At 46.3% G+C, this 14,276-nt stretch overlaps 1 protein-coding gene across 1 annotated transcript in view; it reads right to left on the bottom strand.

Moving 5' to 3' along the window:
• Nucleotides 1–14,276, bottom strand: part of dnah9l (dynein, axonemal, heavy polypeptide 9 like) — a 668,659-nt gene that overhangs the window by 68,417 nt on the left and 585,966 nt on the right. Inside the window, exon 67 of the mRNA XM_070873660.1 lies at nt 4,050–4,214. Within this exon, the coding sequence (XP_070729761.1) occupies nt 4,050–4,214 (165 nt within the window). The remainder of the gene's footprint in view (nt 1–4,049; nt 4,215–14,276) is intronic.

Raw genomic sequence — 14,276 nt, forward strand, 5'->3', positions numbered from 1 at the left:
GCACTGACCCCATTTTTGAATATGGTCTGGTGGATATCATATGCCTAGTGGCCAATATTCATGCGTAAGTCTTGATGTTGAATCCACCACTGGGCATCAAGGTTGTCTCAGATTCTGTCCTCAGCTGAAATGCACACAATTCCACTTCCAGCAAGGGTTGTTGAATAGCAATCAGGGGTGAGAACTGTGGCCAACTTTCCTCTTTCTAAACCAAGCCAATTGTGGTACTATGTTATCTTAGCTAAGATCTGGTTCTTAAACTTGGAAGTATAGTGAACAGTAAGGAGGATAGTGATAGGCTTCAAGAGGATACAGATAGGCTGGTGGAATGGGTGGACACTTGGCAGATGAAATTTAACGCAGAAAAGTGTGAAGTGATACATTTTGATAGGAAGAACGAGGAGAGGCAATATAAACTGAAGGGTACAATTCTAAATTGGTTGCATAAACAGAGAGGCCTGGGGGTATATGTGCACAAATTGTTGAAGGTGGCAGGGCAGGTTGAGAAAGCAGTTAAAAAAGCATATGGGATCCTGGGCTTCATGAATAGAGGAACAGAATACAAAAGCAAGGAAATTATGATGAACCTTTATAAAACACTGGTTTGGCCTCAATTGGAGTGTTGTGTCCAATTCTGGGCACCGCACTTTGAGAAGGATGTGAAAACCTTAGAGAGGATGCAAAAAAATTTACAAGAATGGTTCCAGGGATGAGGGACTTCAGTTACATGGAGAGACTGGAGAAGCTGGGGTTGTTCGCCTTAGAGCAGAGAAGGTTTGGAGAAGATTTGATAGAGGTGTTCAAAATCATGAGGGGTCTGGACAGAGTAGGTAGAAACTGTTCCCATTGGTGGAAGGGTCGAGAACCAGAGGACACAGATTTAAGGTGATTGGCAAAAGAACCAAAGGCGACAGGAGGAAAAACCTTTTTATGCAGCGAGTGGTTGGGGTCTGGAATACACTGCCTTAAAAGGTGGTGGAGGCAGATTCAATCATGGCTTTCAAAAGGGAATTGGATAAGTACCTGAAGGAAAAAAAATCTGCAAGGCTACAGGGAAAGGGAAGGGGAGTGGGACTAGCTGAAGTGCTCTTACAGAGAGCCAGCACGGGCTCGATGTGCCGAATGGCCTCCTTCTGTGCTGCAACCTTTCTATGATTCTATGGTTATTCAGTACAGACCAGAGTTGAACCTGGTCTGTGGGTTCAATTGCTCATTAAATAAATTTACTGAGTCATCAGGGGAGCAACTTTAAAAAATATTTAAGTCATGATTTACAGACCAAGCAAATTATTTTAGGCATTTTGGCATAATTTTGTTGTTCTAAACTCATTTTTAATTCAAAAGACAGGAGAAGCATCAATGCTTCATAAAATTGTTATTTTAAATGTGGTTTTATGTCGCATCATGTTTCATGTCACAGCACGTTTCAAGTCGTGTTCTACGTGATGACACATTTTAGATTCCTATTAAATGAGCATAATCATTAATACCCTGAATACATATAGTAGACCATTATTATAATAAAGATAACAATTACCTGCATTTATATAGCGCCTTTAACATAGAAAAAATTCCCAAGGCCCTTCACAGAGACATAATCAGAAAAATAATAAACACTGGGTCAAAGAAGGAGACATTAGGAGGGGACTAATAGCTTGGTCAAAAGATAAGGGTCTTCATGGAGGAGAGGGTGGTGGAGAGGTAGATTTAGGGGGGAATTCCAGAGCATGGGCCCAGGGAATGGCTGAAGGAATGGCTCTCAATAATGGGGCAAAGGAAGGGAGGGATGCACAAGGGACCAGAGTCAGAGGGACATAGAGTTCGAGGAAGGAGATAATCAGGCTTGAGAAGGTTAGAGAGATAGGGAGGGAACAAGCACATGCAGGATTTTAAATACGAGGATAAGAATTTTAAACTTGCGGCATTGGGGAACAGGAGCTCATGTAGGTTAGCAAGGATCAGAGTGATGATTGACCTAGACTTTGTGTCGAATAGGATATTGGCACCAGAATTTTGGATGAGCTGAATGTTTATGGAGGGTGGCTAGAAAGCCGGTCTGGATAATATTGGAAAATTTGAGTTTGGAGGTGGCAAAGGCATGGAGGAGGTTTCAGCAGCAAATGGGCTGAGGTAGGGTGGAGATGGGTGATGTTACAGAAGTAGATATAGGTGGTGATGGAGAGGATATGGCATCAGAAGCTCAACTCAGGATCAAATACCAAGTTTCTGAAGTCTGATTCAGCCCGAGAAAATGAGTGGGGAGCGAGATGAAATTTGCTGCTTGAATGTGTGCATAAACTGAAAATATAAGAACTTCGATTAAAAACACAAAACTGTTTTTGGGTGGCTACTAACATTTATAAAATGTATATGAGTGAATCATACATCTTCCACTTCTAAGGAATGGAGTTGCTAATGGTAATGGGCAAACTTTCAACAACAAGTCAGTTAAGACTGCATCCCAGAGTACTTAAGGAGGTGGCCTTGGAAATAGTGGATGCATTGACAGTCATTTTCCAACATTCCATTGACTCTGGATCAGTTCCTATAGAGTGGAGGGTAGCCAATGTAACCCCACTTTTTAAAAAAGGAGGGAGAGAGAAAACAGGGAATTATAGACCGGTCAGCCTGACATCGGTAGTGGGTAAAATGATGGAATCAATTATTAAGGATGTCATAGCAGTGCATTTGGAAAGAGGTGACATAATAGGTCCAAGTCAGCATGGATTTGTGAAAGGGAAATCATGCTTGACAAATCTTCTGGAATTTTTTGAGGATGTTTCCAGTAGAGTGGACAAGGGAGAACCAGTTGATGTGGTATATTTGGACTTTCAGAAGGCGTTCGACAAGGTCCCACACAAGAGATTGATGTGCAAAGTTAAAGCACATGGGATTGGGGGTAGTGTGCTGACGTGGATTGAGAACTGGTTGTCAGACAGGAAGCAAAGAGTAGGAGTAAATGGGTACTTTTCAGAATGGCAGGCAGTGACTAGTGGGGTACCGCAAGGTTCTGTGCTGGGGCCCCAGCTGTTTACACTGTACATTAATGATTTAGATGAGGGAATTAAATGTAGTATCTCCAAATTTGCGGATGACACTAAGTTGGGTGGCAGCGTGAGCTGCGAGGAGGATGCTGCGAGGTTGCAGAGCGACTTGGATAGGTTAGGTGAGTGGGCAAATGCATGGCAGATGAAGTATAATGTGGATAAATGTGAGGTTATCCACTTTGGTTGTAAAAACAGAGAGACAGACTATTATCTGAATGGTGACAGATTAGGAAAAGGGGAGGTGCAAAGAGACCTGGGTGTCATGGTACATCAGTCATTGAAGGTTGGCATGCAGGTGCAGCAGGCGGTTAAGAAAGCAAATGGCATGTTGGCCTTCATAGCAAGGGGATTTGAGTACAGGGGCAGGGAGGTGTTGCTACAGTTGTACAGGGCATTGGTGAGGCCACACCTGGAGTATTGTGTACAGTTTTGGTCTCCTAACCTGAGGAAGGACATTCTTGCTATTGAGGGAGTGCAGCGAAGGTTCACCAGACTGATTCCCGGGATGGCGGGACTGACCTATCAAGAAAGACTGGATCAACTGGGCTTGTATTCACTGGAGTTCAGAAGAATGAGAGGGGACCTCATAGAAACATTTAAAATTCTGACGGGGTTAGACAGGTTAGATGCAGGAAGAATGTTCCCAATGTTGGGGAAGTCCAGAACCAGAGGTCACAGTCTAAGGATAAGGGGTAAGCCATTTAGGACCGAGATGCGGAGGAACTTCTTCACCCAGAGAGTGGTGAACCTGTGGAATTCTCTACCACAGAAAGTTGTTGAGGCCAATTCACTAAATATATTCAAAAAGGAGTTAGATGAGGTCCTTACTACTAGGGGGATCAAGGGGTATGGCGAGAAAGCAGGAATGGGGTACTGAAGTTGAATGTTCAGCCATGAACTCATTGAATGGCGGTGCAGGCTAGAAGGGCCGAATGGTCTACTCCTGCACCTATTTTCTATGTTTCTATGTTTCTAAGACTGTATGTGCTTGCTTTTTCATACCTTCATTTCTATTTCAGCTGCTGTGTGCTTTGTGTTTTCAAGTTTTTCCACCAGTAATGTATCTCCCAAGAAGTTCCAGTCTGCAGCTGAAAGTCGTGTCAACAGCTCATCTTCAAGTAGCTTCAGTTCAATTTTGAAATCATTCTGTTGCTTGGTGAGTTCAGACTAAGAAAATTAAAGTATGGCTCTGATGCTGTTTCTAATAAAAAGAGTAGTAACGTAGCTATTTTCATCTCAGCAGTGGGTATAGAAATAACAGGAAAGCAGCTCGAGTGGTTCCAGATTTATAGTATTAACTAAATGCCTTGCTCTAGCACATTCATTTTAACTATTTCAGTGCTGAATCACTTTTATAGTCAAAGTAAGACTTATATACACATTATATAGAAATTATACAGAAAAGGCATTTTCATTGAGATAGCAAAAAGGCTAAACTGTATTGCAATATAGGAAACAAGACATTTCATTTTGAATTGTATTTAATTCATATTAATTCAAAATGCTATTACAAATATACTACACCAGAGACTTATACATACCTAAAGTGGCGTGAAAAGTACTCACAAATCACTTTTATAAAACTTGTCATTTTTCACCAACTTATGAGTGATGTTTAATTAATTGAAACTGAATTTTAGTAGCTTCAGGAAATGGAAAACTTCTACCAAAATGAGTGGGAATTTGGAGGAAAATCCAGGCCAATGTATTTTAAGCCAATGTCCCAGACCCCTCCATAACCATCCCTGGGTATGTCCTGTCCCACCAGCAGGATAGACCCACCAGGGGTGGAGGCACAGTGGTATACAGTCGGGAGGGGGTAGCCCTAGGAGTCCTCAACATTAACTCAGACCCCATGAAATCTCATGGCTTCAGGTCAAGCATGGGCAAGGAATCCTCCTTCTGATTACCACCTACCGCCCTCCTCAGCTGATGAATTAGTACTCCTCCATGTTGAACACTGCTTGGAAGAAGCACTGAGAATAGCAAAGGCACAGAATGTACTCTGGATGGGGGACATCAATGTCCATCACCAAGAGTGGCTGGGTAGCACCACTACTGACCAAGCTGGCCAAGCCTTGAAGGACATAACTGCCAGACTGGGCCTGCGGCAGGTGGTGAGAGAACCAATACAAGGGAAAACCTACTTGACTTCATTCTCACTAATCTACCTATCGCAGTTGCATTTGTGCATGACAGCATTGGTAGCAGTGACCACCGGACAGTCCTTGTGGAGACGAAGTCCCGTCTTCATACTGAGGACATCCTCCATCATGTTGTGTGGCACTACCACTGTGCTAAATGGGATAGATTCAGAACAGATCTAGCAGCTCAAAACTGGGCATCCATGAGGTGCTGTGGGATATCAGCAGCAGCAGAATTGTATTCCATCACAATTTGTAACCTCATGGCCTGGCATATCGCTCACTCCACCATTACCATCAAGCCAGGGGACCAACCCTGGTTCAATAAGGAGTGTAGAAGAGCATGCCAGCACCAGGCCTACCTAAAAATGAGGTGCCAACTTGGGGAAGCTGCAACACAAGACTACATACATGCTAAACAGTGGAGGCAGCATGCTATAGATAGAGCTAAACGATCCCACAATCAATGGAGCAGATCAAAGCTCTGCAGTTCTGCCATATCCAGTCATGAATGGTGGTGAACCATTAAACTAATGGGAGAAGGAAGCTCCATGAATATCCCCATCCTCATTGATGGCGGAGCCCTTGTGTAAATGCAAAAGACAAGGCTGAAACGTTTGCAATCATCTTCAGCCAGAAGTGCCAAGCGGATGATCCATAATGGCTTCCTCCTGAAGTCTCCATTATTACAGAAGCCAGTCTTCAGCCAATTTGAATCACTCCACGTGATATCAAGAAACGGCTAAGCGCAGTGATGTCCTAGGCCCAACCATCTTCAGCAGCTTCGTCAATGACCTTCCCTCCATCATAAGGTCAAAAGTGGGGATGTCAGTACCATTCACAACTCCATACTCACATGCAGCAAGACCTGGACAACATTCAGGCTTAGGCTGATAAGTGACAAATAACATTCGCGCCACACAAGTGCCAGGCAATGACTATCTCCAACAAGCGAGAGTCTAACAACCGTCCCTTGATATTCAACGGCATTACCATCATTGAATCTCCCACCATCAATATCCTGGGAGTCACCATTGACCAGAAACTTAACTGGACCAGTGACATAAGTACTGTGGCAACAAGAGCAGGTCAGAGGCTGGGTATTCTGTGGCAAGTGTCTCACCTCCTGACTCCCCAAAGGCTTTCCACCATCTACAAAGCACAAGTCAGGAGTGTGATGGAATACTCTACACTTGCCTGGGTGAGTGCAGCTCCAACAACACTCAAAAAGCTTGACACCATCCAAGACAAAGCAGCCCACTTGATTGGCACTCCATCCACCACCTTAAACATTCACTCCCTCCTCTGGCGGCGTACCGTGGCTGCAGTATCATCTACAAGATGCACTGCAGCAACTCACCAAGGCTTCTTCGGCAGCACCTCCCAAACCTGCGACCTCTACCACCTAGAAGGACAAGGGCAGCAGATGCATGCGAACACCATCACCTGCACGTTCCCCTCCAAGTTACACACCATCCTGACTTGGAAGTATATTGCCGTTTCTTCATCGTCGCAAGGTCAAAATCCTGGCACTCCCTACCTCACAACACTGTGGGTGTACCTTCACCAAATGGACTGCAGCGGTTCAAGAAGGTGGTGCACCACCACCTTCCCAAGGGCAATTAGGGATGGCCAATAAATGCTGGCCTTGCCAGCGATGCCCATATCCCATGAATGAATTTTTTTAAAGCTTGAAAGACAAATAACAGAATGAAGAGTGCAGTGTGAACCCAGATCGAAGCTGTGGTGATCTTAATGCCCTGTTAATCTCATGAATAGAAAGCATCTGTGTTACCTCCTAGTCAAATATTACTGAGAAAGACAAGGATGTGAAACACCTTGGGGCCTATTTTCCTCTAGGTGCAGCATACTGGCTGTACTGTGTCTGCTGCTTCACGAGAGTGTTCACATTTCGTGACTTAGACACCCTCCCAGTGCAGGCCTGACCCCGACCCAGTATTGTGCTGGGTTGGGGGTGGAAAAAAATTGTAGATGCAGGCCTCATTGAAGTACAGTAGAAAACTTACTGCACAGTAGTATTATGTCCACTTTAGGAAAGATGTGAAGGCCTTAGATTGGGTGCAGAAAAGATTTACAAGAATGGTTCCAGGGAGGAGGGACTTCAGTTACGTGGATAGACTGGAGAAGCTGGGGTTTCTCCTTAGAGCAGAGAAATTTTGAGAGGAGATTTGATAGACGTGTTCAAAATCATGTGGGGTCTGGACAGAGTAGATAGAGAGAAACTGTTCCCATTGTGGAAGGGTCAAGAACCGGAGGACACAGATTCAAGGTGATTGGCAGAAGAACCAAAGGTGGCATGAGGAAAAACCTTTTTATGCAGTGCGTGGTTAGGGTCTGGAATGCACTGCCTGAAATGATGGTGGAAGCAGATTCAATCATGGCTTTCAAAAGGGAACTGGTTAAGTACCTGAAGAAAAAAAAATTGAAAGGCTACAGGGAAAGGGCGCGGGGGGGGTGGTGCGGCGGTGGGACTAGCTGAAGTGTTCTTGCAGAGAGCCGCCACGGGCTCGACGGGCCACATGGCCTCCTTCTGTGCTGTAACCATTCTATGATTCTATGAGGAGGAGGCCGTTCAGCCCATCGTGCCAGTGGCAGCTCTTTGAAAAAAGCTATCCAATTATTTCCACTCCTCTGCTCTTTCCTCATAGCTCTGCAATTTTTTTAGTTTTCAAGTAGATATCAAATTCCCTTTTGAAAGTTTCAGTTGAATGTGATGTTATCACAATGGAAATAACATACAGCTGTCATGGCTCATCTCTCCCTACACCAACCTATGTTTGTTAAGTGTTTTTCATGAAGACCATAAGCAAGAAATTTGGTGGCGCCCTGTTTGGGTTGATAATTTTTGAAATCTTGAAAAATTAGCACCAGACGATAATGATTCTGTGCTTCCCCTAAATTGGCTGTTAGTGCTCCGGGAAAGAACTGGAGCGCTAATGACCCGAGTAGGGCGCTACAGGGGCGTTACCAGCAGAGCAATAATGAATTTTAGGTGCAATGTAATCAGGAATGATCCTTCACACTGGCTTCTTCCAGTTCTTAAAGGGGAGGTTGCATTATTGTGCAGATCCTTATATTCAGAATTGCTCGCTGTAAAGGTGACCTGCAACTCAATCCCCGATCGTGATGGCTGACCCCACTCCCAGGGAGAGAGCTCGCTGTTTCATGGACCAGGCATTGGCGGCATTGGTCGTAGGAGTGGAACGAAGAAGAGCAGTGCTGTTCCTGGACACTGGAAGGAGGCCATTGCCCTAGGTCTTCAGGGCAAAGTGGAGGGAAGTAGCCCAGGAGGTCTCGGCCAGTAGTGTGGTCATCCGGAGCCTGACACAGTGCTGGAAGAAATTCAATTACCTCACTCGGATGGTCAAGGTGAGTATATGCTTCAACAGGTCCTACATACCAGCATCTGAACCACAGTCTGTACACATGCACAAACCACCACTCACCCACCAAGCATCTCCACCTACTCAAACTCACATCTCACTCCTTGCTTGAAATTACAGCTATTCAATTATGGCACGCACATCTCCCAAACACATAGCTGCACTCTCACTCCCACACATTTGTTTCTCTTGCAGGCTCACAATAGGAGGGAGCAGCAGAGAACAGGTGGGGGTGATGTGCAGCTCCAGCAGCTTACAGACCTTGATGAGCAGGTGCTGCTACACATTGGGCTGCAAGTGGTGGGCGCTGTGGTTGTTGGTGACATCGACCCCATTGGGGGCAACAATGGTATCTTCAACCCATTCCTCGCCTCCCACTTCGCTCTCACACCACAAGCCTTTCTCACTTTCCAGCTCCTGATAATGTCTGCATTTTTTGCTCTATTCCTGCCCCTATGCCCTCACCTTAACATGAGTCCTGTGCCTTTATGTTTTTAGATAATCAGCAGCCCGATGACCAACCTGTTGCTGAGCCTCCCACTGAGTGTGATGAAGGAGAAGAGGTGGAGGAGCAAAACACCGTGTCACTGCATCTCTCACCCGCAGATACCACCTCAGATACTGGCACTACGCAATCTTTGGAGGCAAGTTTAGTTCAGGGATCTGCATTGGGGACAAGCGGGCTGCAGCAAGGGCAGTGGGAAAGGACAGCTCGGGAGCCAGCTCCCCGGAGGACAAGTTTGTGCGCGGGTTCTGCTGCACAGGACTCAGATGAGGACATTGATGGGGAGGTGTTCACAAGAGGGGTGATGGCCATGCACTCGGAGATGATTGGTGCAATGGCAAGGGTGCCTGAGAGCCTCTCGGCAATGGTAAGAAACGTGGAGGAGTCCACCTCCAACATTGCACAGTGATCTGTGCACACCATGGAGCCCATCACTTCCACTCTGCAGAGGATGGTTGACTCCCAGAGACCGTGCGGATCCAGACCTCATGATGCATGTCATGGGCGATGTGGCAGCTTTCATTGCAGCATAGGCAGAAGCCAAGCAACGTCTTAGTGCAGTAAGGCAGACAATTATTGTCGGCATCGAGTCTCAGACTACTCTCATGTAATCTCAGCTGGATGGCATAAAAGCTCTGACTGCTGCCATCGTCGCTGGGTCCACCACAGTCCATCTCAGTGTCACAGCAGGCCACTAATCTGTGATCCAGTAGATTGGTAGGGATGCTGAGGTGCTGCCCCGGGGAAGTGGCAGTGGGTCAATGGAGCTGGAACCTTCTGTCCTCTCTCAGGATGACAGCATTCTTGATCCCATCACTGCCACACTGCCATTGCACTTGTCATTGGCAGTTATCCAGCCAGCCCACACTGCTGCCGCCCATCCTGATGTGGCGCAGTGTACAGCTTGGCCTTCCAGGCCCAGAGCTGGTCGAGGACGTCCTGCAAGGCTATCTGTAGTCTTGGCACCGTAACTCATCAGCCTTCCACCAGCCCTGCTGCAGCCACTGGGGACGCACCATACAGGAGCAGTAGATTAAGAAAAGGCACTGTAAAGAAGGGAAGTAAGAGTTTGCACAAGGGTGATTAGTTAATATTGTTGTTTTGTATATGTGGTTACTGAATTTGGATACATTTATTATTGGAATGCTGCAGATTTGGTGCTGTGTCTCATTTCAGCTTTGGGGTGTGGCATGGAATGAGAAATTGATGGAATGATGGGGAAGTGGCCTCGAATTCATCGGAACCGAAGTCTGATGAGGCGATCACGGACTGCCTTTCCACAAGACTGATTGAGTGGCTGCCTCCTCCATAACCACTGCTTGTGCTCCTGTACCACCTCCCTCCTCGTCTCCCTCTTCCTCCTCCCGAGGTGGTGCGGTTATGACTGGTGGCAATGGCTGTGCCCTCATGATGGCCAAGTTGTGCAGCATGCAGCGGACGACGATGAAAAGGGACACTCATTCAGCGGAGTGCTGGAGGGCTCCTCCCGAACAGTCAAGGCAGCGGAACCATTGCTTGAGCACTCCGATGGTCTGCTCAATGATGTTCCTGGTGGTGGCATGGCTCTCATTATATGAGTGCTGGGCACAAGTTTTGGGGTTGCGGAGGGGAGTCATGAGGCAGGTGATGAGCGGATAGCCTTTGTCTCCCAACAGTCAGCCGTGAGCTTGATGTGGTGGCTGGAACAGAGCTGGCACACCAGTCTCACACAGGATGAAGGCATTGTGGCTACTGCCAGGTTAGTGGGCATTGACAGTGAGGATTCGCTGTGTTTGGTCACACGCCAAATGCACATTAAGTGAGTGATAGCCTTTGTGGTTACGGAATACCTCAGGATTGTTATGCGGTGCCCGCAAAGCGATGTGGGTGCAGTCAGTGGTACCCTGCACCATGGGGAAGCCCGTTATCCTGGCAAAGCCACATGCATGCTCGTGCTGCTCCTCTCTGGTGATGGGGAAGGAAATGTATTCCCTTCTCTTTCTGTCGAGAGCATCTGTGACCTCACAGATGCAGCAATGCACGGTAAACTGCAATTATGTTAGATATGTTGCATAGTGGAAGGATCCGCTGGCAGAGAAATTGAGGGCAATGGTGACCTTGACTACTACTGAAAGAGCAGTGATCACCCTGGTCTGAGGCTGGAGGTCTGGTTGCAGGAGGTGGCAGAGCTCTGTAACCACGTCCTTGATGAAGCGGAATAAAAACAGAACATTTTGGAAATCTCAGCGGGTCAGACTGCATCTGTGGAGAGCAAGCAGAGTTAACGTTTCTGGTCGATGAGCCTTCGTCAGAACTGGAGAGTGTTTGGAAAGAACACATTCTTAAGAAGCACTGAAAGGGGGAGGGGAAGAAAGAACAAAAGGGAAGGTCTGTAACAGGGTGGAAGACAGGAGAGATTAGAGAGACAAAAGGGATGATGGGCCAAATTGAAATGGTAATGCCAGGAGTTAAAAAAAACATTAGTCAGGATAGGGTTTGAATGGTGGGATAATGACCAGCTGCCATTAGAGACAAGGAGAAAAAAAGTAAGAAACAGGCTCGGGGGGGGGGGGGGGGGGGAGGGGGGAAAGGGACCAAAGATTGGCAGCGGTTACGCTCTGAAATTGTTGAACTCAATGTTGATTCCAGAAGGCTGTAAAGTGCCTAAATGAAAGATGAGGTGCTGTTCCTCGATCTTGCATTGAGCTTCATTGGAACAGATTAGGAGACCAAGGACAGAGAGGTCAGAGTGGGAGTGGAGTGGAGAATTAAAGTGACAGACGACTGGAAGCTCAGGGTTACACTTGCGGACTGAACGGAGGTGCTACGCAAAGCGGTCACCCAACCTACACTTGGTCTCCCCAATGTGGAGGAGACCACATCGTGAGCAGCGAATACAGTATACTAAATTGAAAGAAATACAAGTAAATCACTGTTTCACCTGGAAGGAGTATTTAGGGCCCTGGATAGTGGGAAGGGAGGAGGTAAAAGGGCAGATGTTACATCTCCTGCGCTTGCACAGAAAGGTGCCGTGGGAAGGTGAAGCGGAGTCTTCTAAGACACTGTTCCTCAGTGAAATTTATGTAGGAGAACTGCTGCCGGAATACCCTGGGAGGGTAAGGCCACCTGTTGAGAGCCTTGTTGGCCATCCTCCCTCTGGCCACATTTTGCAATCTTTCTCTCTTCCTCTGCTGTTGACACTGGAGGGCGAGGTCCAGTGCCAGTACAGCTCCCATTAACATATGGAAATGTTTCACTTTTAAATTACACCAAAATGTAAGTGAATAATTTTTCTGAGGCAGAAGGTTGCTGAAAGTGAAAAACGTTGAAAGCGCTCAAAACACCTGTTTGCCTATGTCAAACTAACAAGGCAGCATTCTGTGCTGACTAAAAAATAAACCGGATGTTGATGCCTTTAAATACCACTCCTCCAGCGGCCATCCGACTGCAGGTGCTCAGGCAGAGGGCGAGAGGGAATTTCTGATCCAGGGTGGTAACGGGGTGCTGCGCACCGGATGACGTCACGATCATTGGGGCACTAGGGACCGAGGCAGTAACTCTCAGCACCAGCACAAAACTGGCAGGGGCATTTGCGGGTGTCATTCAATTTGCCGCGTCCAGTCGCAAATCCATTTGCGCCCCGTTATCGCCCCCTGGAGGCGCTAACGGGAGGCGCAAAGGAAGCCAATTTCTCCCCCCATGTCTATTTATAGTTTGTTACTCATTCATTTTCTGAAGGCATTGACTTCCTGCTGAACCCAACAGCACCAGGCCCACTGGACTCAATATCTACCTCCCCATCACTGGCATACCATGGCTACAGTAATCTACAGGATGCAGTCCAGCAATTCACCAAGATTACTTCAACAGCACCTGCCTCCCCAATATCCTTTATCGCCAAGAAGGACAAGATCAGAAATGTCACGAGAACATCATTACCTTCAGGTTCACTTCCAAGTCACAAACCATCTTAACTTGGACATAAATTACCATTCCTTTATCTGCGCCAATACACTGGCATTCCCTACCTAACACCATTGACTGAGAAGCATCATCACAAAGACTGCAATCGTTCAAGAAGGCAGCCCACCATCACCTTCTCAGGCCAAATGTGGTTTTGGTAGTGCTGCTCATAACTGTTGTGTATGGAGAAAGAGTCAGACTGAACACTGAGCTCAAAGTAAGGTGTGACCGTAGTCTTTTATTGCAGGTCTCCAGAGTGCCTCTCCAACCTGTGAAGCCTCCTTAAATACCTGTGCTCCCAAAGGATTATGGGATCCCCTGGGACTCCAGGGGATGAGCCCTCTGGTGGTTGTACAGAGTAAATACAAGTATACATATATAACAATATCCAAATAACAAAGTTTAAAAACATCATCCTACATGAACTATTATGTTGGTAATTCTTTTTCACTTCCCTCCTAAAGTCCATTATCCTCCAGAATTCGCTCAGGGTTGCTACAGTCTTGCTTGTATATAAAAAAAGGATCTACTATGACTGTAAAATTTTAGCTAAATAGCTGGCCCTTGAGTCTAACTCAGTAGTGCCTATTTTCAGATCCATATGCAAAACTGGTGGGATATAAGATCCACTGGACTGGCTGATTCCGGATCATGACTGGATTTCTGGAACCAGCCTGATTGTAATAATTTAAGCAAGCTTGTAGCCCGTGTTTGCCTTAATGCTGAGAGCTTTCCAGATGTTAGGAAATCTGTATTCGGCTGCAGATGATGGGCAATTTAAAGGGGCTGAAAATAATTTCAATGCATATTTCAGGCTTTCCAAAAGCTTTTTGGACAAAAAAAGTGTCCGGCCATATCCAGTGGTTGGTATTGTATGGAGTAAGGAAACAAGAAGGACATGCATTTAATAATGCTCGTCACGTGCAGGCAAACATCTCCGATCACTTTACAATAAGGAGGAGATATTGTGAATATTCAGTTGAGAAAGAGAGTCCAAGATCTTAAATTTATTATCACTTAAATGTGTCGACTTCCAAGGTGCTGTCTCCTAATTTACTCCCCTGAAGACTCCATACTAAGGGAGGATGCAAAGGCCCATCTTATTGGTGTCGGCCTCAGCTCAGTGATGGCACTTTCACCTCAGAGTCAAAAAATTGTGGGTTCAAGCCCCACTCAAGAGACTTGATCATATAATCTAATGCAGTACTGAGCGCGTGCTGCACTGTCCAAAGTG

Source organism: Pristiophorus japonicus, chromosome 3 (genome assembly GCF_044704955.1).
Source record: "Pristiophorus japonicus isolate sPriJap1 chromosome 3, sPriJap1.hap1, whole genome shotgun sequence".
In the NCBI taxonomy this organism is placed as follows: domain Eukaryota; kingdom Metazoa; phylum Chordata; class Chondrichthyes; family Pristiophoridae; genus Pristiophorus; species Pristiophorus japonicus.